The sequence below is a fragment of the Erpetoichthys calabaricus genome, chromosome 16 (genome assembly GCF_900747795.2).
Source record: "Erpetoichthys calabaricus chromosome 16, fErpCal1.3, whole genome shotgun sequence".
Classification (NCBI taxonomy): Eukaryota; Metazoa; Chordata; class Cladistia; order Polypteriformes; family Polypteridae; genus Erpetoichthys; species Erpetoichthys calabaricus.
This window is the reverse complement of record NC_041409.2, coordinates 65,128,321-65,152,461: the sequence shown is the minus strand read 5'-3', so window position 1 is coordinate 65,152,461 and position 24,141 is coordinate 65,128,321. Positions and strand designations below refer to the sequence as shown.

Below are 24,141 nucleotides of genomic sequence, written 5' to 3'. Positions count from 1 at the left end.
TGGTGCTTTGGGTAGATGGTGGTGGCACACGCCACCACCAACAGGACACCGGAAAAGGAAACAGAAGAGAGAGTAGGGGTTAGTACAGATTTTGAATGAATAGTTATTATAATGAATTAGATATACAGAGTATCAGGATTAAATTACAGTGAAGTTATGAGAAGGCCATGTTAAAATAATGTGTTTTCAGTAGTTTTTTAAAGTGCTCCACTGTATTAGCCTGGCGAATTCCTACTGGCAGGCTATTCCAGATTTTAGGTGCATAACAGCAGAAGGCCACCTCACCACTTCTTTTAAGTTTTGCTCTTGGAATTCTAAGGAGACACTCAGTTGAGGATCTGAGGTTACGATTTGGAATATAAGGTGTCAGACATTCCGATATATAAGGCGGGGCGAGATTATTTAAAGCTTTATAAACCATAAGCAGAATTTTAAAGTCAATTCTGAATGACACAGGTAACCAGTGTAGTGACATCAAAACTGGAGAAATGTGTTCGGATTTTCTTTTCCTGGTAAGGATTCTAGCAGCTGCATTCTGCACTAGTTGCAAACGATTGATGTCTTTTTTGGGTAGTCCTGAGAGGAGTGCGTTACAGTAATCTAGCCGACTGAAAACAAACGCATGAACTAATTTCTCTGCATCTTTCGATGATATAAGAGGTCTAACTTTTGCTATGTTTCTTAGGTGAAAAAATGCTGTCCTAGTGATCTGATTAATATGCGATTTAAAATTCAGATTACAATCAACGGTTACCCCTAAGCTTTTTACCTCCGATTTGACTTTTAATCCTAATGCATCCAGTTTATTTCTAATAGCCTCATTGTATCCATTATTGCCAATCACTAAGATTTCGGTTTTTTCTTTATTTAATTTGAGAAAGTTACTATTCATCCATTCTGAGATACAAGTTAGACATTGTGTTAGCGAATCAAGAGATTTGGGGTCATCAGGTGCTATTGATAAATACAGCTGTGTGTCATCAGCATAGCTGTGGTAGCTCACGTTGTGCCCTGAGATAATCTGACCTAATGGAAGCATGTAGATTGAGAAGAGCAGTGGACCCAGGATAGAGCCTTGTGGAACACCATATAGAATATCATGTGTCTTTGAGTTATAATTACCACAACTAACAAAGAATTTTCTCCCTGCCAAGTAGGATTCAAACCAATTTAAGACACTGCCAGAGAGGCCCACCCATTGACTAAGGCGATTCTTAAGAATATTATGATCAATGGTGTCAAATGCGGCACTCAGATCTAAGAGGATGAGAACAGATAAATGGCCTCTGTCTGCATTTACCCTAAGTAGGAACTAATGTATTGTTTCAGTTTTACGTGAGAGCAGTTGCTTGAACACATTTGTATATTTTCCTCTTTTACTTGTCTGACAGCCGTTAGGATGCCTAATACATGTGAGTTAAATGAAGGGCAAAGTGTGCATGCGTGCAAACAGTTTGGACAGCACCAACCTTCACCTGCTGCTTTAGGTAAGTTAACTAATAGATTACAAAAGAAAATAAGTCACTTCTCTGGAAATAAATGAAAGGGGAAAGCAATTATGTAAGCATATACACATTAAGTCTGAACTGCTTGAACAATATTATCTGCAGATTATTATTGTAAAGAAGTGACATCATAAACCATTAACTAAATGGTGTTTGAAATAATTAATAACATGCGAAAGGTGCAGCTGCCCTAACTGATATAAATATAGGACAGGTTTAAAAACGGACATTGGCATCCGGAGGTGGGAGGCTTCAGTGGCTTAAGCCCACAGTCTTTCAGTGTCAGATATACACGAACAATCATGGTATGCCCTTGATCTTCTTGCCCATTGTGTACTATTCGTATTCCGATTATACAATAAATTAGTTCCTTTACTGTGTTTGAACAAATGTTAATACCTAGATGGGGAACCTATTTCAGTTCCTTTTCTCCTTTCATAGGTTAATAATAATACTGATTTGATGCTATTTGATGATATTTTTTCAATTACTAATTATGGGGAGCTACTCTATTGAATATACTTTCAAAAATCTTATGTTTGATAAACTGGACCCGCAATTAGTCACAGACCTTCCATCACTAACTCATACAATTTCAATCGATGCCATTTCCACTGTCTCTAATTAGAATCTGCGGTGTATTGGCTTGTGGTGGCTCAAGAGCTTCAATCTGTGCTCTATTTTTAACGGGAATGTAAAGTATTGTTTAAAAGCACATATTTAATAATAATTCTTTAAATTTATATAGCTCTTTTCTCACTACTTAAAATGCTTTCTACACACGGAGTGCCCATGACGTGAACCCACTATCTCCTTACTGCAAGGAAGCAGTGCTACCATTGCGCCACCTGTATAGATAGGCTACTAGCGCATGGAAATGCATTCTGTTATTGGTATTACTTTTAAATATGACTCATTGTTTCAAAACTATTTAATAAACAGAAATGTAATAACTGAATCTTGGATAAAGTAAATAAAAAATGTGAAATGCTCCAACTTTCATATCAATTAACTTAGTCACTGAACGCACCTGAATGTTATGCCATGCATGCATTGTCTAACTTGTTTCAGCATGTGAATAAACTTTACCTGTGTTTTCTTATGCAGATATTAAAGTTTTCTTCAAAATGGTGGTCTATACCTTATTAATAATCCTTTCTGACATTTGTTTTAAATATCTAAAAATGATGTCAATTATTAACACATAAAGTAACATATAAACAAACAATACAAACTCTGTGTTCAGTATAACCAAATATATTAACGTTTGGACTCTGGCAAACTTTCAGAGTATAGCTTTTTTTCTAGCTTATTAATGTTTCTTTTCCATGCTTTGTTATTTCTTTTCTATCTTTCATAGCACCACACACACATTAGCTCAATGCACAACTACTGTATTTTTTCCCAAAAACATAACCATATCATACACAAAATGGTCCTTCACATAGAAAATAAATTAAGAGTCGCGGCATTCATTGCAGAGCAGTGTTTTATTGATTTTAATGATTTCATTATAATTGAATACAATAACAAATTAAACATAGAATACTAGATCATCCATCCATCCATTTTCCAACCCGCTGAATCCGAACACAGGGTCACGGGGGTCTGCTGGAGCCAATCCCAGCCAACACAGGGCACGAACCAATCCCGGGCAGGGTGCCATCCCACCGCAGAACACACACAAACACACCCACACACCATGCATACACTAGGGCCAATTTAGAATCGCCAATCCACCTAACCAGCATGTCTTTGGACAGTGGGAGGAAACCGGAGCGCCCGGAGGAAACCCACGCAGACACGGGGAGAACATGCAAACTCCACGCAGGATGGACCCGGGAAGCGAACCCGGGTCCCCAGGTCTCCCAACTGCGAGGCAGCAGTGCTACCCACTGCGCCACCGTGCCGCCCATACTACATCATATTCAAATTAAATCTAATACTGAATCTCCGACACAAGAAAATAGAGAAGGAACACAATCTAATAAGAAGTACTGTAATTATTGGAAGATACTGCGAGGAACCACACAATCCAGTAAAGAACTATATAGTGCCATTAAAGGATTATTATTATTAACCAGAGTGTGCATATTAAAAATTCTGCACTGTGCAGCAAACAGACAACACTTTTACACTTCAAGCCCCACTGCCTTCCTCCACATCCTTTAAATCTGTCCCTGTAAAGCTATCAGAATGACCACATTTATACCATTACATATTCCTGTAGACACTGCATTTTACTTCACTGTTTAAGTGTCAGCATTATTTTAGTGTTTTGGTGTTTAAGTTGAACTTATACTATACATATAGTATGTTATGATCCTTGTATAGCGCACTGACTTATAAGCAGAACTTTACTGAATAAGAATGAGTTGAATATGTTTTGTATTTCTTGTGTATGTAAACTTTTATTAGTACAAGTGAATGTAAAATTACATTCAAAGTCATTTTTACACTCCAAAATATATAGCAAGAAATAGGAAGCAAATAGGATTGACTGGAATTAATAAAACTGTGAACTTTTTGAAAAACATTGTTAAAAAGAGAATCTCGTGGTGAGACAGTTCGGTTTTAGTTTTAGTGGCCATACTTAAATTTTGTTAAAATGTTTAGTTTCCAGCTTCCAACATTCTAAATTTGACCTTTCATTTATATTCTCCATTTTTTTTGTCTATGTATTAAGGACTACAATGATTTTTTGTTATTGTGTGCATGGCCTTGGAAAATAATCTTAAATCTACCCTGAAGGGAACAATCTGTCTGGAGCTCATGGTAGTGTATGATCTAACTTTCTTAGCATGAAGATGCCGGCAATTAGGAAATCAAAGCAATGTAGAGAGCAGTTATTCAATTATCTTCAAATAAAAATCTGTGCCGAACAAAAATCTGATACTTCCTAAAGTCATAAATTATATTTAAAAAGTGAGTCTTTTTTTGAAGGTCAAAAATGATCTTATTCAAAACCACATTTTTGCATTTAGGCTTCTTATGTTAGCATTTGCAGTAAATTAATCATTCCTCAAGATATTTATAATATAATATTTATAAAGTGCTCTCCTTGTCTGTATAATGTGTCATTTTAATCCAAAAGATTAATATTCACATTTCTGTATTTGATATTGTCATTCTTACACATGTGAGAAAAGTAATGTAAGATTTAGAAACGGGCTAAATGGTTTGGGTCTGACAGGAGTAAAAAAGTCAAGATTTTTATGACTGATTATATTAGATTATTCTTTAACATTCTGTAAAAGATTAGAAGTTTAAGATGTGTTTGATTTATGTACAGAATGTTAATTAAATGTTAGAAGAAATTATTTTTTATGAGACAGCTGTAATGTGCTGAAAATTTGTACTACTGTTTATTTTTATCCAAAAATGGCTTAACTAGTGTGTGCAGTTTTGCCCAAAAAAGAAGAGCATTAGGGACATATTAAAGAGCAGTGAAAAAAACAACAGGTATCAGCGAAATGCCAAAGTAACTGGCCAAGAGTGAAACCAAACACAAAGACATTGCATATCAACCTGCTTCTTTGGATCCATTGCCCAACCAACCAGTGGTCACTGTTCAGAGACACAGATATGTTAACAAAAGTCAGAAAATATATTTTTAATTGGGTTTGTGGTAAAAACCTTTTATTTGGAATAATTACTGTTTAACATCTTGTTACACTGAGAAATAATGCAAATATTATGACTTTTCGATGTCACACAAACCAAATATGAAAATCTGTCTTTTGGTCCACCCACCAAAGAAGTGCTGCCAGTTCTCGAGGTTCTGTCCCTGCATCTGCAATCCATCACATGTTATTTGGTATTTAAATATACAGTACTGTGCAAAAGTTTTAGGCAGGTGTGAAAAAATGCTGTAAACAAAGAATGCTTTCAGAAATATAATGATTGTTTATTGTTATCAATTTACAAAATGCAAAGTGAGAGAACAAAAGAAAAATCGAAATCAAATCAATATTTGGTGTTACTACCTTTTGCCTTCAAACCAGCATCAATTCTTATAGATACACTTGCACAAAGTCAGGGATTTTGTAGGATTATAGTCAGGTGTATGATCAACCAATTATACCAAACAGGTGCTAATGATCATCAGTGTCACACGTAGGTTGAAACACAGTCATTAACTGAACCAGAAACAGCTATGTTGGAGGCTTAAAACTGGGTGAGGAACAGCCAAACTCTGCTACCAGGGTGAGGTTGTGGAAGACAGTTTCATGTCATGGCAAGATTGAGCACAGCAACAAGACACAAGGTAGTTATACTGCATCAGCAAGGTCTCTCCCAGACAAAGATTTCAAAGCAGATTGGGGTTTCAAGATGTGCTGTTCAAGCTCTTTTGAAGAAGCACAAAGAAACGGGCAACGTCGAGGATCGTAGACACAGTGGACAGCCAAGGAAACTTAGTGCAGCAGATGAAAGACATATCAAGCTTATTACCCTTCGAAATCGGAAGATGTCCAGCAGTGCCATCAGCTCAGAACTGGCAGAAACCAGTGGGACCCAGGTACACCCATCTACTGTCCGGAGAAGTCTGGCCAGAAGTGGTCTTCATGGAAGAGTTGCAGCCAAAAAGCCATACCTCCGACGTGGAAACAAGGCCAAGCGACTCAAGTATGCATGAAAACATAGGAACTGGGGTGCAGAAAAATAGCAGGAGGTGCTCTGGACTAATGAGTGAAAATTTGAAATATGTAGCTGTAGCAGAAGGTAGTTTGTTCATCGAAGGGCTGGAGAGCAGTACAATAATGAGTCTGCAGGCAACAGTGAAGCATGGTGGAGGTTCCTTGAACGTTTGGGGCTGCATTTCTGCAAATGGAGTTGGAGATTTGGTCAGGATTAATGGTGTTCTCAATGCTGAGAAATACAGGCAGATACTTATCCATCATGCAATACCATCAGGGAGGCGTATGATTGGCCCCAGATTTATTCTGCAGCAGGACAACGACCCCAAACATACAGCCAAAGTCATTAAGAACTATTTTCAGCGTAAAGAAGAACAAGAAGTCCTGGAAGTGATGGTATAGCCCCCACAGAGCCCTGATCTCAACATCATCGAATGTGTCTGGGATTACATGAAGAGACAGAAGGATGTGAGGAAGCCTACATCCACAGAAGATCTGTGGTTAGTTCTCCAAAATGTTTGGAACAACCTACCAGCCAAGTTCCTTCAAAAACTGTGTGCAAGTGTACCAAGAAGAACTGATGCTGTTTTGAAGGCAAAGGGTGGTCACACCAAATATTGATTTGATTTAGATTTCTCTTTTGTTCATTAACTGCATTTTGTTGATTGATGAAAATAAATGATTAACACTTACATTTTTGAAAGCATTCTTTGTTTACAACATTTTTTTCACACCTGCCTAAAACTTTTGCACAGTACTGTACATAGAGGCCTGCTTGTTATCTCTAGTTTTTAAACTGTTGCTACTTCTTTCATGAGCCTCAACTTTTCTTGCAATTCAACATAGTAGCACTGCCACTATTGTATGGTCTGATACCTGTCAGGCGTTACCTCCGGTATAATTCATCAATTTATCTATTCTTCTACTTTGTCTTTTACTATTGCAAGATGCCTATCTTTTCAGTTTTTTAATCGAACTGTGTTTGATCTTTGTAGCTTCTGCACAGAGTTGCCTAGGATTGAAGTATTCTGCAGCATGTTGTATGGCATCCCAGATTTTGAGGTAATTTGATGTTGTCTATTTTACAGGAGTCAGAGCAAAAGAGTCCAACCTGATTCCTCACCTCAACTAACAGGATCTTCCCGTACTGTCAAAAGATTCCCATCTGGACAAATCACTTCAAATGCCTTACCCAATGGCCAGACATACAATGGTCTAAAGCATGTTGCCATCAAACAAGAAGAGGAAAAAGTTAGCAATGCTGTGGCACCGAAAGGTAATGAGAAGAGCTTTTATGACTAGTGTTCCTCACAGTTGCTCAGAGGATAATTGCATCCCTGTATTTCTTCATTTGATTTAAATGTTAGGTTTGCATGTCTGACATTTCACCTGTGGCTGGTAACTGTTTTTTCGTATATTCGTTATGGTATCTGCAAAGGGCAAATTACAAAAAAAACAAGAATGAAGCTGCAAACCAAACAAAATGAAAATGCACATTAATAAAAAAAATGAAAATATAAACTAAAAAAATATGAAAATGCAAAAAAAGAATGATGAAAATCTGCTTATTCTACTTGTGATTGTGGGACCCTGTGGCAAATCTGGCAGTACTGGCTGCTAGTCCACCGGAGAACACAGTCATAGACTCCCACATTCACTCAGACTGAATAAGTTTTTGGGTGTACCAGGAGCAGTGGATGAAAAAACTCACACATACACAGTAAGAACATGCAAACTGCACTCTGGCATGCCCTGCGACTGGATTCATAAACAGGACTGTGGATCTGTCAGATAGCAGCACTCAATATAATATTGCCCCATTTTAATTTCACTTGCTGCCATTTCTGGAGTGTGACCACTTAAACTTGACATTGAAGATCAAAACGTCATCTTGTTTAACATAGGTAAAAAAAATCAGAAGGGCAACTGAATATAAACAGCAACAGCTGCATGTTGGGTAAACATAGTCCCCTATCATCAGTGCACTGATGTTTCCCTGTCAGTTAGGATTTATCATCCTTTTCTAGCCACAATTGCTTCTTTGTGTGATGCTCAATGACTTGTTAGTTTTATAAAAAGGACATACACAGATCACTATGTCAGCTTGAACTTTTTGTAAGCTTGGGTGCTGCAGATTAGCACATTTGCTTTGAAGCACACCTGAGACGGACATTAGTAGAATGTGCACCACTACTGCTGCCTCCAGAATTACACTAATGTCTGCCTCTGAACAAAGAGCACTACTGCTTAAAGTTCAAGCTGCAACCTTGTCATCTAAAAATATTTTTCCATTTTTCCTTTCAAGTCCTGTTGAATGAAATACCTCTCTGGGATTTTCCCATTTCTCCCCACTAATCCACAGACTTCCTCCTTCTCTAGTGACGTCTTTTCCATTTTGTTTTTTTGTTAACATTTTCATTAGTTTGTATTTTCATCTATTTTTAGTTTGTGTTTTCAATTTTTTTAGTTTGTATTTTCATCTTTTTTTACTTTGTATTTTCTGTTTTTTTTTGTTTACAATTTCTTCCTTTTGTTTTGTGCTCTGTCCATTGGGGCTGCTCTACCTTTGTTTTATTATTTTTTCCAGCAAGACCAATAATTCTTTTGAAAGATTTAAGAAGTTTTGATAAATCAGATTATTTAAAAAGTGCAGTTATGTGTCACTTCACAAAACACTGGACAGGATTAGAAATGACTACATTAGAGGGTTGGCTCAGGTTGGAAGGATTGGAGATAAAGTCAGAAAGGAGAGATTGCATTGGTTTGGACATGTGCAGAGAAGAGATGCTGAGTATATTGGGAGAAGGATGTTAAAGATAGAGCTACTAGGCAAAAGGAAAAGAGGAAGACCTAAGAGGAGGTTTATGGATGTGGTGAGAGAGGACAAGAAGGTGGTGGGGCTAATGGAGCAGGATGTAGAGGACAGGAAGATATGGAAAAAGATGATCCACTATGGCAACCCCTAACGGGAGCAGCCAAAAGAAAAAGAGGAAGAAGAAGATTTAGTACAACTGGATATGTTAACGTCTGATCTTAGTTGATGAATGTTTAATGAAACTTTATTTTTTGCAACATAGTTATAGTGGTATACCAATCATGTATGGAACAGTAGTAGCATAAAATAGATGGTTCAATATAATATATACCACTCTTGAAATGGTCTGTTGTTTATGGTGGCATTATCACGATGAAATAGGGGAACATCATAAAGTGACACTGTTTACAACTTAGCGTGCCACTGGTCCTGTAAAATGACCTCATATACCTGGGCCATTATATGACCATATATGACTGCTCATAGAGTTACAGGATCCTCACCCCCCAGACCCCCCCCCCCCCCCCCATTAATTTTTGCAACATAACCTGCATTGTGAGTTGAAGGCACCCTTTGGCTGCCTATAAATATAAACCCATCTGGATGTAGGAAATTGCTCAGTGATCAAGGTTTTATGCTCCTTGTACTTGGTCTCTTTGTGTGGGTACACTTTGTGAAGGTCATGTTGTACAGATTTTGTAGAGACTGCGTCACAGAGGTGCCAATTCAACTCTGTGGAAGTTATGAGGCTGTAGTTTTGTGATAATTTGCAACTGTCTTATGAAGGTCCTTGTGGTGACCTGTGTTTCTCTTTGCTAGTGCACTTTGGCCATGTGTAACAGCTGCTATCATTATTTTTGAGACTTTGATATATGCATTAAGTTGAAGTATTTGTGACTTCTGCAGTTTTGGCAGCTATTTGGAACTCTGTTGCTTAGAAAATTCACAAATGCTAATTTCTAGCCCTCTTTTATAGCTGACACATACAGTTAATTGGGGATCGATATTACACTATATGGGCAAACGTATTGGGACACACCACTTAATTATTGAATTCAGACCTATTACCACAGGTGTCAAAAATCAAACACCTAGCCATGCAGTTTCCATTTGCAAACATTTGTGAAAAAAAATGTATCGTTCTGAAGAGCTCAGCGGCTTCAGGCATGATACTGTGATTGGATGCCACCTTTGCAGTAAGACGGTTCATGAATTTTCGTCCTTGTTGGATATTCTATGGTCAACTGTAAGTGGATTTATTGGAAAGTGGAAGCGTTTAGCAACAACAGCAACTCAGCCACAAAGCAGAAAACCACGTAAAGTCACAGTGCGGGGTCAATGACTGCTAAGGTGCATGGTGCGTAAAAGTCACCAATGCTCTGCTTATTCCATAGCTAAAGAATTCCAAACTTCCGCTGGCTTCATGGAATGGGTTTCCATGGCCGAGCAGCTGCACGCAAGTGTCACATCACCAAGTCCAATGCCACGTGTCAGATGGAGTGGTGTAAAGCACATCACCACTGAACTTTTGAGCAGCTGAAATGTGTTCCATGGAGAGACAAATCACATTTCTCTTTTTGGCAGTCAGATGGGTTATTTTTCAGGGTTGGGTGTAGGCCCCTTACTTCCAGTGAAGAGGAATCTTAATGCTTCAGCATACCAAGACATTTTGGACAAGGCTATGTTTCCACCTTTGTGGAAACAGTTTGGGCAAGACCCTTTTCTATTCCAGCATGACTGTGCCTCAGTGCACAAAGCAAAATCTATAAAGACATGGTTGGATAAGTTCGGTGTGGAAGAACATGGCTGGCCTGCACAAAGCCCTGACCTCAGTCCCATCGAACTCCTTTGGGATGAAGTGGAACAGTGATTGTGAGCCAGTCCAACATCTCTTCCTGAACTCATGAATGCTTTACTGAATGAATGGGTACCAGTTCCTACAGAAACATTCCAAAATCTTGTGAAAAGCCTTCCAAGAAGAGTTGAAGCTATAATAGGGGGACCAACTCCATATTAAAGTCTATGTATTTGAATGCAATGTCATTAAAGTCCCTGTTAGTGTAATGGTCAGGCATCCCAATACTTTTGTCCATATAGTCTATATAACACACCTTCGTAGATGCATTATAATTGTAATCTAGTTACTTCTACATGTGCTGTTTCCATTGTAAGCCCCGTAAAGCACAAATTCAGGTCTACGATCATTTTAGCTGCCAAAATAAACACCTCATTGTAATTTAAATTTGAGGGTAATATGTGACATGGCACAGAAAGTAAGTTGGTTGCTTTAACTGTGGCCAGGAGTTTTCTTTTCTCTTTCAAGAGTAGCAGCCTCTTTTTATGGTGTTTGTTTTCTAGGATTCCAGTTGTGTGCCCATTCTCTCTTAAAATAAATTCATGAATTAGAGTTGCTGTGAAGTTCTGCGGGACGTCCCTGCCCTGAAGAAACAGAACATATTAAAAAGCCTGTTTTGCATGCTCAGGCACTGATGTAACCATGTCTGGTGGGCTGCCTAGTGCACACTGGAATGCCATACAATGAATAGGTGGAATAGGACAGGGATAGGCACTCGGAAATGCCATAAAAAAGTATGTCTGCCCTTATGACACTTGTCATAATGCCAGTTTGAAAGGAAGGACATTGTCAAGCAGAAGGCTATATATAGTTAGAAAGTACTCAAGAAGTTACTTCTCTGTGAGCTCTGTAGTAAGAGACATGCAGTAATAGAATGACAGAACGCTATTGGACTTTTGGGATTGTTCCTAAATCAAAAAGTGATATTGTGGATTGCCTCTAAGGATCCTTAAATTGTGGTTGTCTAGAACAGTGGTACTCAAGGTGTTTGGGACCAAGGATCACCTTGCTAAACTGAGATCTAACAGCAGACCACTGTAGTCTGTAGTCAAGGGTATTTATGTGAAAAATACTAAGATTCAAATCCAATATTTCTAGACAGGCATTCCAAACTCCAAAATTTAATCCAGCAACCAATAGTCATGAAAATCGATTAATAGCAGCAGCCCGTCAGCACTCATGCGCGCATCACTATTGGCATGGCATGCCTTGACTAGACGTGCACTCTCCAGACTAACATCAAAGTAAGTTTAGAAGAAAGGCATGCTCAGTGACCAGTCTCAGCTGGACTGAAGAGACTGACATTGATGAAGTGTTACATACTGTATGAGACAGAGAGAGAAATAGAAAGAGAGAGGAAGGTGTGTGTGTGTTGTGGGGGGGGGGGGGGGGAGGGGGGGGGGGTTGCTTTGGGCAACCACAATGGGCAAACAGGAGCAGACCAGTAAGACGTGGAATTAAAGCAAAAGCTGTTGCTGTCTTCAAGCAAGTTAAATGGTGTTCTCAGTGGTGGTAGTTTTAGGCCCAGTATATTGATTTAATAGCACGATACTGGCTAGCAGCCTTGATTGTTACAAATAAATATTAAGTAAGTTCCTAACAGACTAATTGCATCTTAGTGTTTTAAAAATCACTTTTCCCTGATGACTGTCACTTTAAAAGCTAAATGTTCAAAGTGACCTGCCAACAAAAATTGTCAAACTTTAAATTTTCAAGGTTACATTTTACAGGCATTTAGTTTGTGTTTCTAAGTTTAGTTTGGTCAGGAGACTTCTGTTTCTCTGGATGCTGAAAGTCCCATTTTTTATCTGTTCTCTGCTATTCCTAATTGATTGACAAAACATTTTTTTGTAAAAGTTCAGTTCTTTTTATACTGCTGGGTAATGTTGCTCTAGCAGGTCCTTTTTTGTAACTGGCAATTAATCATCTAGTAGATGTTTTAACTTTATTTGAACTTATAAAAGAGGTTTGTACTGTTAAAATCAGACAGTCCAACTTCCCCTGACTCAACAATGTGAAGTTGTCTACAAGCAGGCTTGCTAGCTACTGTAAGACTTTAGGTAAGCAAACCATTTTTATGTTGTATTTGTATATATATATATATATATATATATATATATATATATATATATATATATATATATATATATATATATATATATATAATAGGATTTTTAGAAGTACTTCTTTCTGTTTGATTTCTTAATGTCCTCAGTAAGTGGGGAGACCGGCCTAAGTTGTCTAGAGATCTGATGTCCAAATAAGGTTAAAATTCACGGGTTTGCCTGGGCTTTTGGGCACAGGTCAAGGGTCTCAGGTGGGAGGAAGAGAGGTGTATTCTGGGTGGTACTTTAAAGTAGGTAAGTGGGTATTTCAGTCCATCTTATATTCAGGGGTCAAAACCAACATAGGAATACCTAAACTAGCTAAGTAGTAGCACTTTAGTTTTGTTTTAGTTCTATTTTTTTATTCTGCTTGACAACAGCATGCAGCCTGTCATGTTATGAATTAGAACCCCGCATGGAGTACTTCATCTTGTCATCCTGCTGCATTATAGAGTTCCAGAGGAGAACAGTCCTTGAATATTGGCCTTTGTTTCTCATATTCGCCTTTGTTCTAGGGTCCAACCTGACAGCTGGCATTGACCGAATAAAGATTGTTTTCACCCCCATGATCTGCAAGCAAGTCTGCAATAATGGACATTGCTACAACAACTGTGAAAAGGGCGATACCACAACTGTTTACAGTGAAAATAGCCAAAGTCAAAATCAAGACTCCAAATCAGGCTTTCGCCTATGTAAGTAGAATTTTAAAACAAGTCTTGTTTGTGTTTAAGTGTCCAGCAAATATTGTAGCAGGTTTCCAAAAGAAAAGCAAGTGCAAAAGCAAGAAACTGGTGAAGGAAAACATTGGAATGTTTTTTACAGTGATTAAAATCATTTTTAGACAATTTGTATAGTGGTTATGTTGTCACTTGATTCATATTGGCAAAAGTAATGAGCAATTACAGAAAATTAACCAGCATCTTCCCCAATTTTGAATTATTTTTTATTTAATTAGTTGTAATTTCTTATTAAAAACTAACAGAAATACATGACATGCATTTAAAAATGTAATATTTCTGTTAGCCAGAGGGAACATTTTTCATATAAAAAAGATATAGCAAATGTTCTAATTAAGAACTTGTTTACATTTCAAAATGAAGTGCGCAAACTTTTTTTGCAAACTTTGCCCAATGTTTGTCCATTCAGACATTAAAAAAAATAAATATTTTGTTTTATTTCCCACCCCGGAGCCGGCCACATACACTTTTCCATGAGAAAAACATGGATTCCCCAAGTCTTTTCCCACTGTATATAATATTTGGTCCTGAGTTTTATTTATGCTTGTTATAAAACTTAATTTAATTAAGAGTTGCATCCTTCTGTGCTTCAGTGGAAAGTCTTTTGGTTTAATTAATATCCTTTGAAATAAAAATGTTTTGTCAAGCAGGTTTTTTAGTTATCATAGTCACCTCAACAACAGTGGCTTTCAGTTCTGAATTATTAGTCTTGTGTGTCATTACAAAGTACAGGATTTATAGGATGTCAGAGACAAGCAATAGGTGCTCAAATTTTTATTTCTGGAATATATTGCAGTTATCTTGAAACTCCATGAGTTTAAATACTTATTATTTACCACAGGATCAGAGGATTTATATTCTCTTCAAGACTCCAGATTTTTTTCTTAGCTCAGATTAGATTGGTACCAACTCTTTATCAGTGAATCATGCTCCTTTATATTGATGTCATAATAAATTAATATGTAAGAAATTTTTCATAAAATAAGATGAGGTGAAAATGTACTCTTATTTATTTTAAAGCAATTGTGAAAAAGTGAAAATATACTCCTTTTTATTTTAAACTTATTTGTGTTATGACAAGTAAAAATATTTTACCTTCCCTTAGAAAGCTATGAAACCGGATAAGTATTTCAAGCAAACAAACCAAAACATCATATATCATAAACTACTTTGCTTCGTAATGTAAGAAGGGTGCCCAGCAGTTAGATTTTACTGTAGCCTGTTGAGACTTCTGTCCTTTTGTTTTGGATCACATTATGTTTGAGTTCTTTATCAATTTTATACATAATTATAAATTTGTATCTTGGTGTTATTGCTTATTTTTATTATTGTGAAGGAAATATCATGCTGGTGACATAAATTTTTAATCTTGGTGGCCATCTTTGTTGTGGCTTTATCTGCACTTTTTGGTCATATGACATTGATCTTGTGATGTGTGACATCACCACTGTAAACATATATAAACAAGTCTGCATGGCTTAATCTAGGAGGCATTCCATGAAGCACGTTTATCACATCGAGACTTAGCAGAGTATGTCTTACCTGAATAAGCATCATTTTGCAATCGAGCCTCTGGTGTTTCATCTAACACAGACTGTTTCTGATTAACTCAAGACAGGTTAAGGCAATCGTGTTTATGCCAATACTTATGTTATTTGAGAAGCCCTGAGAAAATGTAGTTTTATTTAATTGTTGCAAAATCAAAGAAAATATACCAGTGAGAGTGATGTTCTTTTTCCCAGTTGAACAAGGTATAATACTTCTTTTGGACTGCCATGTTTGATTGTAAATTTAATAGTTTGCTAGTTAAAAGAATTAAAAGAATTATATCTTCTTCTTCTTTCGGCTGCTCCCGTTAGGAGTTGCCACAGCGGATCATCTTCTTCTATATCTTTCTGTCCTCTGCATCTTGTTCTGTTACACCCATCACCTGCATGTCCTCTCTCACCACATCCATAAATCTTTGCTTAGGCCTTCCTCTTTCCCTCTTCCCTGGCAGCTCTATCCTTAGCACCCTTCTCCCAATATACCCAGCATCTCTCCTCTGCACATGTCCAAACCAACACAATCTCGCCTCTCTGACTTTGTCTCCCAACTGTCCAACTTGAGCTGACCCTCTAATGTCCTCATTTCTAATCCTATCCGTCCTTGTCACACCCAGCGCAAATCTTAGCATCTTTAACTCTGCTACCTCCAGGTCTGTCTCCTGCTTTCTGGTCAGTGCCACTGTCTCCAACCCATATAACATAGCTGGTCTCGCTACCATCCTGTAGACCTTCCCTTTCACTCTTGCTGATACCCGTGTCTGTCGTAAATTACTCCTGACACTCTTCCTTACCCATTCCACCCTGCCTGCACTCTCTTTTTCACCTCTCTTCCACAATCCCCATTACTCTGTACTGTTGATCCCAAATATTTAAACTCATCCACCTTCACCAACTCTACTCCCTGCATCCTCACCATTCCACTGACCTCCCTCTCATTTATACACATGTATTCTGTCTTTTTCCTACTGACCTTCATTCCTCTCCTCTCTAGAGCATATCTCCACCTCTCCAGGGTCTCCTCAACCTGCTCCCTACTATTGCTACAGATCAGTGTCATCAGCAAACATCATAGTCCACGGGGACTCCTGTCTAATCTCGTCTGTCAACCTGTCCATCACCATTGCAAATAAGAAAGGGCTCAGAGCTGATCCCTGATGTAATCCCATCTCCAACTTGAATGCATCCGTCACTCCTACCGCACACCTCACCACTGTCACACTTCCCTCGTACATATCCTGTACAACTCTTACGTACTTCTCTGCCATTCCCGACTTCCTCATACAATACCACAGCTCCTCTCGAGGCACCCTGTCATATGCTTTCTCCAGGTCCACAAAGACGCAATGCAACTCCTTCTGGCCTTCTCTAAACTTCTCCATCAACATTCTCAGAGCAAACATTGCATCTGTGGTGCTCTTTCTTGGCCTGAAACCATACTGCTTCTCACTAATCATCACCTCACTTCTTAACCTAGCTTCCACTACTCTTTCCCATAACTTAATGCTGTGGCTCATCAATTTTATTCCCCTGTAGTTAGTGCAGTCCTGCACATCCACCTTATTCTTAAATATCGGCACCAGTACACTTCTTCTCCACTCCTCAGGCATTTTCTCACTTTCCAAGATTCCATTAAACAATGTGGTTAAAAACTCCACTGCCATCTCTCCTAAACACCTCCATGCTTCCATCTGGACCAACGGCCTTTCAATTTTTCATCTTCATAACTGTCCTTACTTCCTCCTTGCTAATCTGTTGCACTTCCAGATTCACTATCTCCTCATCATCCAACCTCTTCTCTCTCTCATTCTGTTCATTCATCAGCCTCTCAAAGTACTCTTACCATCTGCTCAACACACCCTCCTCGCTTGTGAGTACGTTTCCATCTTTATCCTTTATCACCCTAACCTGCTGCACATCTTTCCCAGCTCGCTTCCTCTGTCTAGCCAATCGATACAGGTCCTTTTCTCCCTCCTTAGTGTCCAACCTCTCATACAACTCATCATATGCCTTTTCTGTAGCCTTCGCCACCTCTCTCTTCACCTTGCACCTTATCTCCTTGTACTCTTGTCTACTTTCTGCATCTCTCTGACTATCGCACTTCTTCTTTGCCATCCTCTTCCTCTGTACACTCTCCTGTATTTCCTCATTCCACCATCAGGTTTCCTTTTCCTCCTTCCTCTTTCCAGATGTCACGCCAAGCACCCTTCTTGCTGTCACACTTACTACATCTGCTGTAGTTTCCCAGCTGTCTGGTAACTCTTCACTGCCACCCAGTGCCTGTCTTGCCTCCTCCCTAAACTCAGTCTTCCTTTTTCAATTTCCACTATTTGATCCTTGGCTCTGCCCTCACTCTCTTCCTCTTCTTGATCTCTATCGTCATCCTACAGACCACCATCCTATGCTGCTTAACTACACTTTCCCCTGCCACCACTTTGCAGTCTTCAATCTCCTTCAGATCAACTCTTCTGCATAGGATGTAATCTACCTGTGTGCATCTTCCTCCACTCTTGTACGTAACCCTATGTTCCTCCCTCTTCTTAAAATATGTATTCACCACAGCCATGTCCATCCTTTTGGCAAAATCCACTATCCTCTGACCTTCTTCATTCCTCTCCTTGACACCATACCTACCCATCACTTCCTCATCTCCATTATATTATAATTATATATTCATAAAAATGTGACTCATGAAGCTCACATGGCAGTTAGTAAAATGAAATGAAAGAACATACTTTAATGTTTTTTGATTCCTCAGTGCCGGCTATGTTATCACTTTGAGACACAAATGAAACATTCTCATAAAAATTTGCTGTATTGTAAAATATAGAGTTTAACAATCATGCAGAAATAAATCTAGATTAAGAGTAAATGAAGTTCAGCCCACAGCATAGAGCTGCAGATACTTAAGGCCTGTCTAACAAGTTATGGGGTCCCTGACAGCTTTGTTTTCTGTGTTGCCATTTATTTTTATGTCATTAGTGAGCGGTTGGTCTGGTCCAGCTGAAAAAATGCAAAGTCACCCGTCACTTAGCTACCCTAGGACAGATTAGTCGCTGGGCCAAATAAGGAATTTATTCCTTCAAGACAGAACAAAAAAATTATAATATGCAACAAATCAATATTGCACCATGTGTTGCAGTCAGAATAGTCTGCAAAAAAGTGGTAACCCATGAGCTGGTTTTAAAATGTGGAGTCAGATAAAGCATCCTTTACATTTGCTAGGTGACTTTTTTAACCTTGTTGCAACTTATAACTAAAGGCTTGCCTGCCACATTTAACTTTTGTGATATTTTTAATATTGGAATTGTGCAGATCTTCAGTGCAGGGAAAACACGAGGCAATGGCTCTAGAGACATATTTATAATATAATTGTATTATTAAAAGCATTGTTTTTTCATATTAAGGACCACCTAAGGAAGATTTATATTATGAAAGTTGTTGTAAGAATGCAAGTTTACATCTGCAAGGCCTAAAAAATATAATGCTTCATTAATGAAAAGTTCTGTATTTGTTAGACTATCATTGTTTTTGTTTTGTAATATCTGATTTAACAAAATATGTATATGTCAACTTGTATTATTTTGTTTTAAAGTTTATATTTTAACTTTTAACACTTATTTAATCATTTATGCATCTGTTGTGTGTTCACTTTTAATTTTGGCATTAATTTTAGCACAGTTCAAATGCAAAACAACACCTGTTTCTGTTTGTAGAATACATGTTTTGATCATGTGTCTATTTTTAAGTATGTTTTACAGTAAATTGTTTTGGAAATGTTGGGAAATTGCATTAAATAAAGTACTTGTGGTAAGAGCCACAGTCTGCTGGATTGAGCACAAGTTTGGAGTTGCTGTTTAGACTAAACATCACCGCTGTTGATATGTTTCATATGATCATTCGTTAGAACTCTTGTGATTCATTGGATTAATTTTTGTTTAGTTACACTTTAAATCATGGAGTCATTTTTAGTTTAAATTATCAGAATGAAAGCACTTGTTTCACATTATTCAAAGTGATGAGTAAAAAAAATCTACTTAGCTCTAAACATGCAGCAACTCTTCCTGTCTGCTTGTTTATTTTGTAAGTTTTTAATTGACAAGCTTACTATATTTTCATCATTTTAAGTGGACCCCTTCTTTATTAGCTAGCCAGGGAATACAAGCTTACTTTCAGCTAACACCAAGTCTTTAATTAAATTTGTTTTATTTTATCTTTATTAAGGTTTTGAAATTCTTCCTTTAAAAAAAAGATTTCTTAGAGATTGAAGTTTATGGTAGCCTTGGGCTTCTTGTGTTATCTAATACACTGATATGAAAATTGTAAGTGGAACTTTAGCCCAAAGGAACAAAATGGGACCTTCTTAAAATCATTGTCAAAGACTCAGATTTCACTTAAATAAAGGTGTAGGTTCAGTGAAACAGGATAAATGAGCATTGAGGAAATGATTTGATCAACATTAATTGCTTCCAATTTTCCTGTCATTTATTGGTGCTCATTAGTTGTCAGATCAGGAAGTCGCCAAATGTGAATATGTATAAATCAAGTAAATTAGTTTTGGTGTGTAGGAAAACAAAGAATATATACTTTCTTCCTCAATGACTAATGACCATATTAACATTTTATTTCAGACTTCTGCCAGATTCCTTGTATGAATGGTGGACGCTGTATCGGAAGAGACCACTGCTGGTGTCCATCTAACTCCACAGGGAAGTTCTGTCACCTTCCAGCTCTTCGTCCTGACAAACAACTAGCACTAAGAAAGGAAAGCAACCGGCCTACTCAGAATACATCCTTTTCTCACTCCATGTTTACATTACCACTTTCAAATCAACTAGGTAGATGTGTTCAGTTTTTCTCTCATCTATCTATGTTTTTAGTAAAATATAACAATAATAATTTTTGAATGAAACCTTTATAGACACAGAGATATTATTTCTGTGAAGTAATTGATTCAATTAAAGTGTTTAAATCCAAAATATTCTAAATTGTAATATAAATTTGTTATTTTTTATCCTCTGATAGAGTTTCAAAGGGAGCTTGATCCCCGGTAAAGGATCAAAATCAAGTATAATATATTTGTAATCACTGACATTGAAATAGTCTGAAATGACACTCCACATGCCTTTTCTTGAAAATTGTCAATGTTAACCTTCTGGGAGTGGCTCTTAGAGGGCTAGGACCACCGGTAAAGAATAAAATATCAAGAATTTTAGTATATTTGTAATCAACAACCTTGAAATTGCTTAAAATGGACTTCACATGCCCTTATTACTGATCCCCAATTTTTCAAAGTTTTGTGAAAAGCAGGATAAACCCATGGGAATAGTTGATGTGGCATTCACAAGTTCAAGTCCTAATTATGTTGCTGAAGACACGAATTGATTTACTCTATCATTAGGGTGTAATTTGATGCACAAAATATTGCCTAAAATGAGTTTTTTTGGGTGTAGAGGCCCAGAAATAGGGGGGAACCTCAAAAAGTTCAACATCTTGCATAGACGAGTTGATTGGTATATCATATGTTTTGTTGTTCTCTTGAGTTAGGAGGTGCCAGACAAAGTGATTTCAAAGCATTCATAAGTACTGTAATTCTTATAAATACAAAAATCATATTTAGTAAATATGAATGTAAAATAGTGCATTTTTTTTCAATTTCATTGGTTCCTCAGTGGCAGCTATCTTGTCACTTTGAGAGACAAATGAAATCTACTCATAAAATTTGCTGTATTGTGAAATTTGTAGTTTAACCACCAAACAGAACTAAATGTAGACTAAGAATAAATGATGTTCAGTATACAACATAAAGCTGCAGATACTCGAGGCCTGTCTAAAAAGTTATGGGGTCCCTGACAGCTTTGTGTTCAGTGTTGCCATTTATTTTTTATCTCATCAGTGAGTGGCTGGTCTGGTCCAGCTGAAACAATACCCCCTTTTCAAAGTCACCTGATCAATGAGAAAGCTCTGAAGAACATTTTAGACTTGTCTCCTTAAAAAACATTGGCATCCATATGGCAACCAGTACTTTTTTTTATAGGCTTGCATGCTTTGTATTAATATAATAAAATTGCAGAACTGTTTTCAGTATACTCTGTAGTAGTGGAAGTATTTCAGTGGATTTTGTGTTTTTGATTTAACGCTGATTATATACCGTATATACAGTAAGTGTTTAAAAACTTTTTCTCACAGCTGTACTCTATAAATAACTCCTTTGTGTTGCCTTCAGCTTCTGAATGAAAGACACTTTCAACACCTTTCTTCTTTACCCTTCAGGGTTTTGTTTATTCCTAAACCACCTTTTATAAAGATTTGTTTGCTTATCTAAATTATTTGAGCTTTTCCACATAAGGTTATGTTTTTTTAAGTTATAATTAGAGGTTTTAAAAAGTCACATGCTAAGATGTTTACATTTTTTAGAATTTTTTTTGAAAACATAAAAGGGTAAATATTCTTCCACTCCTTCAAATAACACTAATACTGATCATTTTTCAATTTGAAATGAACTTTAGTGGATGCATCTATTTATTTTTGAAAGGTAGTCCAGTTAGACTCACTTGTGCAGGCTGAACTGATAGAATGAGCTCTGTGCTTGTTGGTGCTACGACATCCCTGCAGTTTTGTTTTTGTTTTTGAGTGACTGCAGTCTGAAAAATACAAAAAATTCTTAGGAATTTTTATATTGTTGAAATTACAGAAAATCAAATGGTTATTTATAAGCATGTTTTTTGAAAGTGTGTATTTGTAAGTCATGTAAGTCATTCACTAAATTGTTGTATGGATCGCTGTAGAATGTCTCTATAATTGATCAGCAAGGCACAGATCACTCATATTGGGGTCCTGTTGCATGGCCAAAGATAATTTAAAAAAATAACAGTTTTCATTTGCTTTGTCCATCTAGAAATTCTGTGAGTCTTACTGTAATCATAAACAATGTTCCATGTTTTTCAAAGCTGTATGACATTTCCCAAGGTTGTAAACTGCTTTCCTTTCTCAATGTTAGATTGACTTAGATAACCTGATTAAGAGTAATATTTGTTAGTTTGTTATTTGTTTTTAATTTTGCCCAACAAGTTGGCATTCTTTAGGCAACCAAGTTTAAATAACAGTGATCCTGTTTGTGCAAGGAGTTTATGGTTCTTTAAATTATTTGTCTGCAGACATTACCGACCAAACATAGTCTACTGTAATTATGAATTAATTCCATTCAACTCACTAGTTAACATTTTGAGAGCATTTCTTTTAAACTATCTTTGTGTCTGAACAGCTTATACTGTTTTAAAGGAAGCTCAACAAGCAAAAATTTATTTTCACAGCTTCTGTGCATCCATCCTTGGTAAATGTACACATACACCACCCACCGGAAACTAAAGTGCAGATCCACCAAGTAGCCAGGGTAAAACCAGAGCCTCCAAGGACAGACCAAAATAGCCTTGAAGGAGTGCAGTTGATTCATTCTGTGCAGCAGAGGACTCAGTTATCCAAAGGAGCACAACAAGGAACAGAAAACAACTCCATTAATGGCAACAGCGTCATTGGAAATGGAGGTGGTTCTTCAAGGCAGCAGAACAGGCTCAATAGCTATGTTGGGAGATGTTTTCAAGAAACTGTTGATGGCCAGGTGAGTGGTTTAATAAAAAATAAAATTTTTTCAATAGTAATTATCAAGAATGTGACAGAAAGCTGTTTATTTGTATTATTACAGAATCTACATATCATGTCATTTTCTAACCCACTTGATTCATGCCAGGTTGTCGGGATGGCTATCCCAGCTAGCACAGGGTGCAGGAATAGGGTGCCAGTTCATTGCACGGCAAACACATACACACAAAAAAACACACTAGGGCCAATTCATCATCGCCAGTTCACTTATTCTGCATGACAGTGAGAGGAGACCAGAGCACCCAGAGTGAACCCACACAGACACGGGGAGAACATGCAAACTCCATGAAAGAAAGCACCCAGGACGTGAACCCTGGTCCTCTTACTGCAAGGGAACAGCACTACCACTGTGCCACCAAGCTGCCCAGAACCTACATGGCAGTAGCAATTATTTGGCTGATACTGCATGGTTAGGTTTGTAATGAATAAGAATATTATGAAGAATATGATGGAGCGAGGAGCAGGAAGGGAAAACTTATCTTGTAGTGGAACTTTCTTTGTGTCTTACAACATAATGTCAGTGTAGTAATGATTGTAGGGTAAAAGCCCTTTGGCTTTAATGTCACATGATTAGCATTAAGATGGTGTAAGATCATTTTAATATTTTTCGAGGTTTCTATATCTTTATCTCATGTCCTACTGTACCTAGCTGGTTCCGGGTCTACTTTTTTGTTACACTACATGCTGTATCTGAATGTGTTCCAAGTTTCTTTTTTGTGAACTCACAAATCCCTGTAATATGTTTGCAGTTACTCATGCAAGAGCAATTATCTCCTGCTACTCTCTAATTGGGTGTTTTGACACTTTAAGTGAAGGCAGTGTTGAACACAGGGGTGTGACCTTGTTCAGAAACATTAAGAGTTAGCCAGACATGAAATTCTGTTACTTGAAACACTGTTATTAAGAGAATATGCAGCATGAGTATAGGAAACAAAGGAGGCAGCAACATGGCTATAGACACTTCATATACTGTACTCTGTAATAATAGATAAATGGGCGTAATAATTACTATGAGAACAAAAAGATTTTCTGCGTTCATCTACTTTTCCAGTTTTTGAAGAAGTTGGTGTTCAACTTCAGTGTTTTGTTCTTTTCCTACCCTGTACATTTGACTGGTGTTAGATCTTTAAGAGTTTATACTTAAGGTCCCCAGGACGCTGAGCTAGATTAATCAGGTTCAATTATGGATACATGGAAGGGGTAAACAGAAGTCTAAACTATCCATATTTTTATGCCTTCTCCAGTGCACGTGTTTCTCATTTAAAAGTAAATAACATGTTCTAA

General features: G+C 37.4%; 1 protein-coding gene across 1 annotated transcript in view; it reads left to right on the top strand.

Annotated features, from left to right (window-relative positions):
- The window catches only part of LOC114666327 (latent-transforming growth factor beta-binding protein 2-like), a 418,209-nt gene that overhangs the window by 217,620 nt on the left and 176,448 nt on the right, over positions 1–24,141 (top strand). The window contains exons 4-7 of the mRNA XM_051919743.1: positions 7,231–7,418; positions 13,433–13,609; positions 19,830–20,036; positions 22,512–22,816. Coding sequence (XP_051775703.1) covers positions 7,231–7,418; positions 13,433–13,609; positions 19,830–20,036; positions 22,512–22,816 — 877 coding nt within the window. The remainder of the gene's footprint in view (positions 1–7,230; positions 7,419–13,432; positions 13,610–19,829; positions 20,037–22,511; positions 22,817–24,141) is intronic.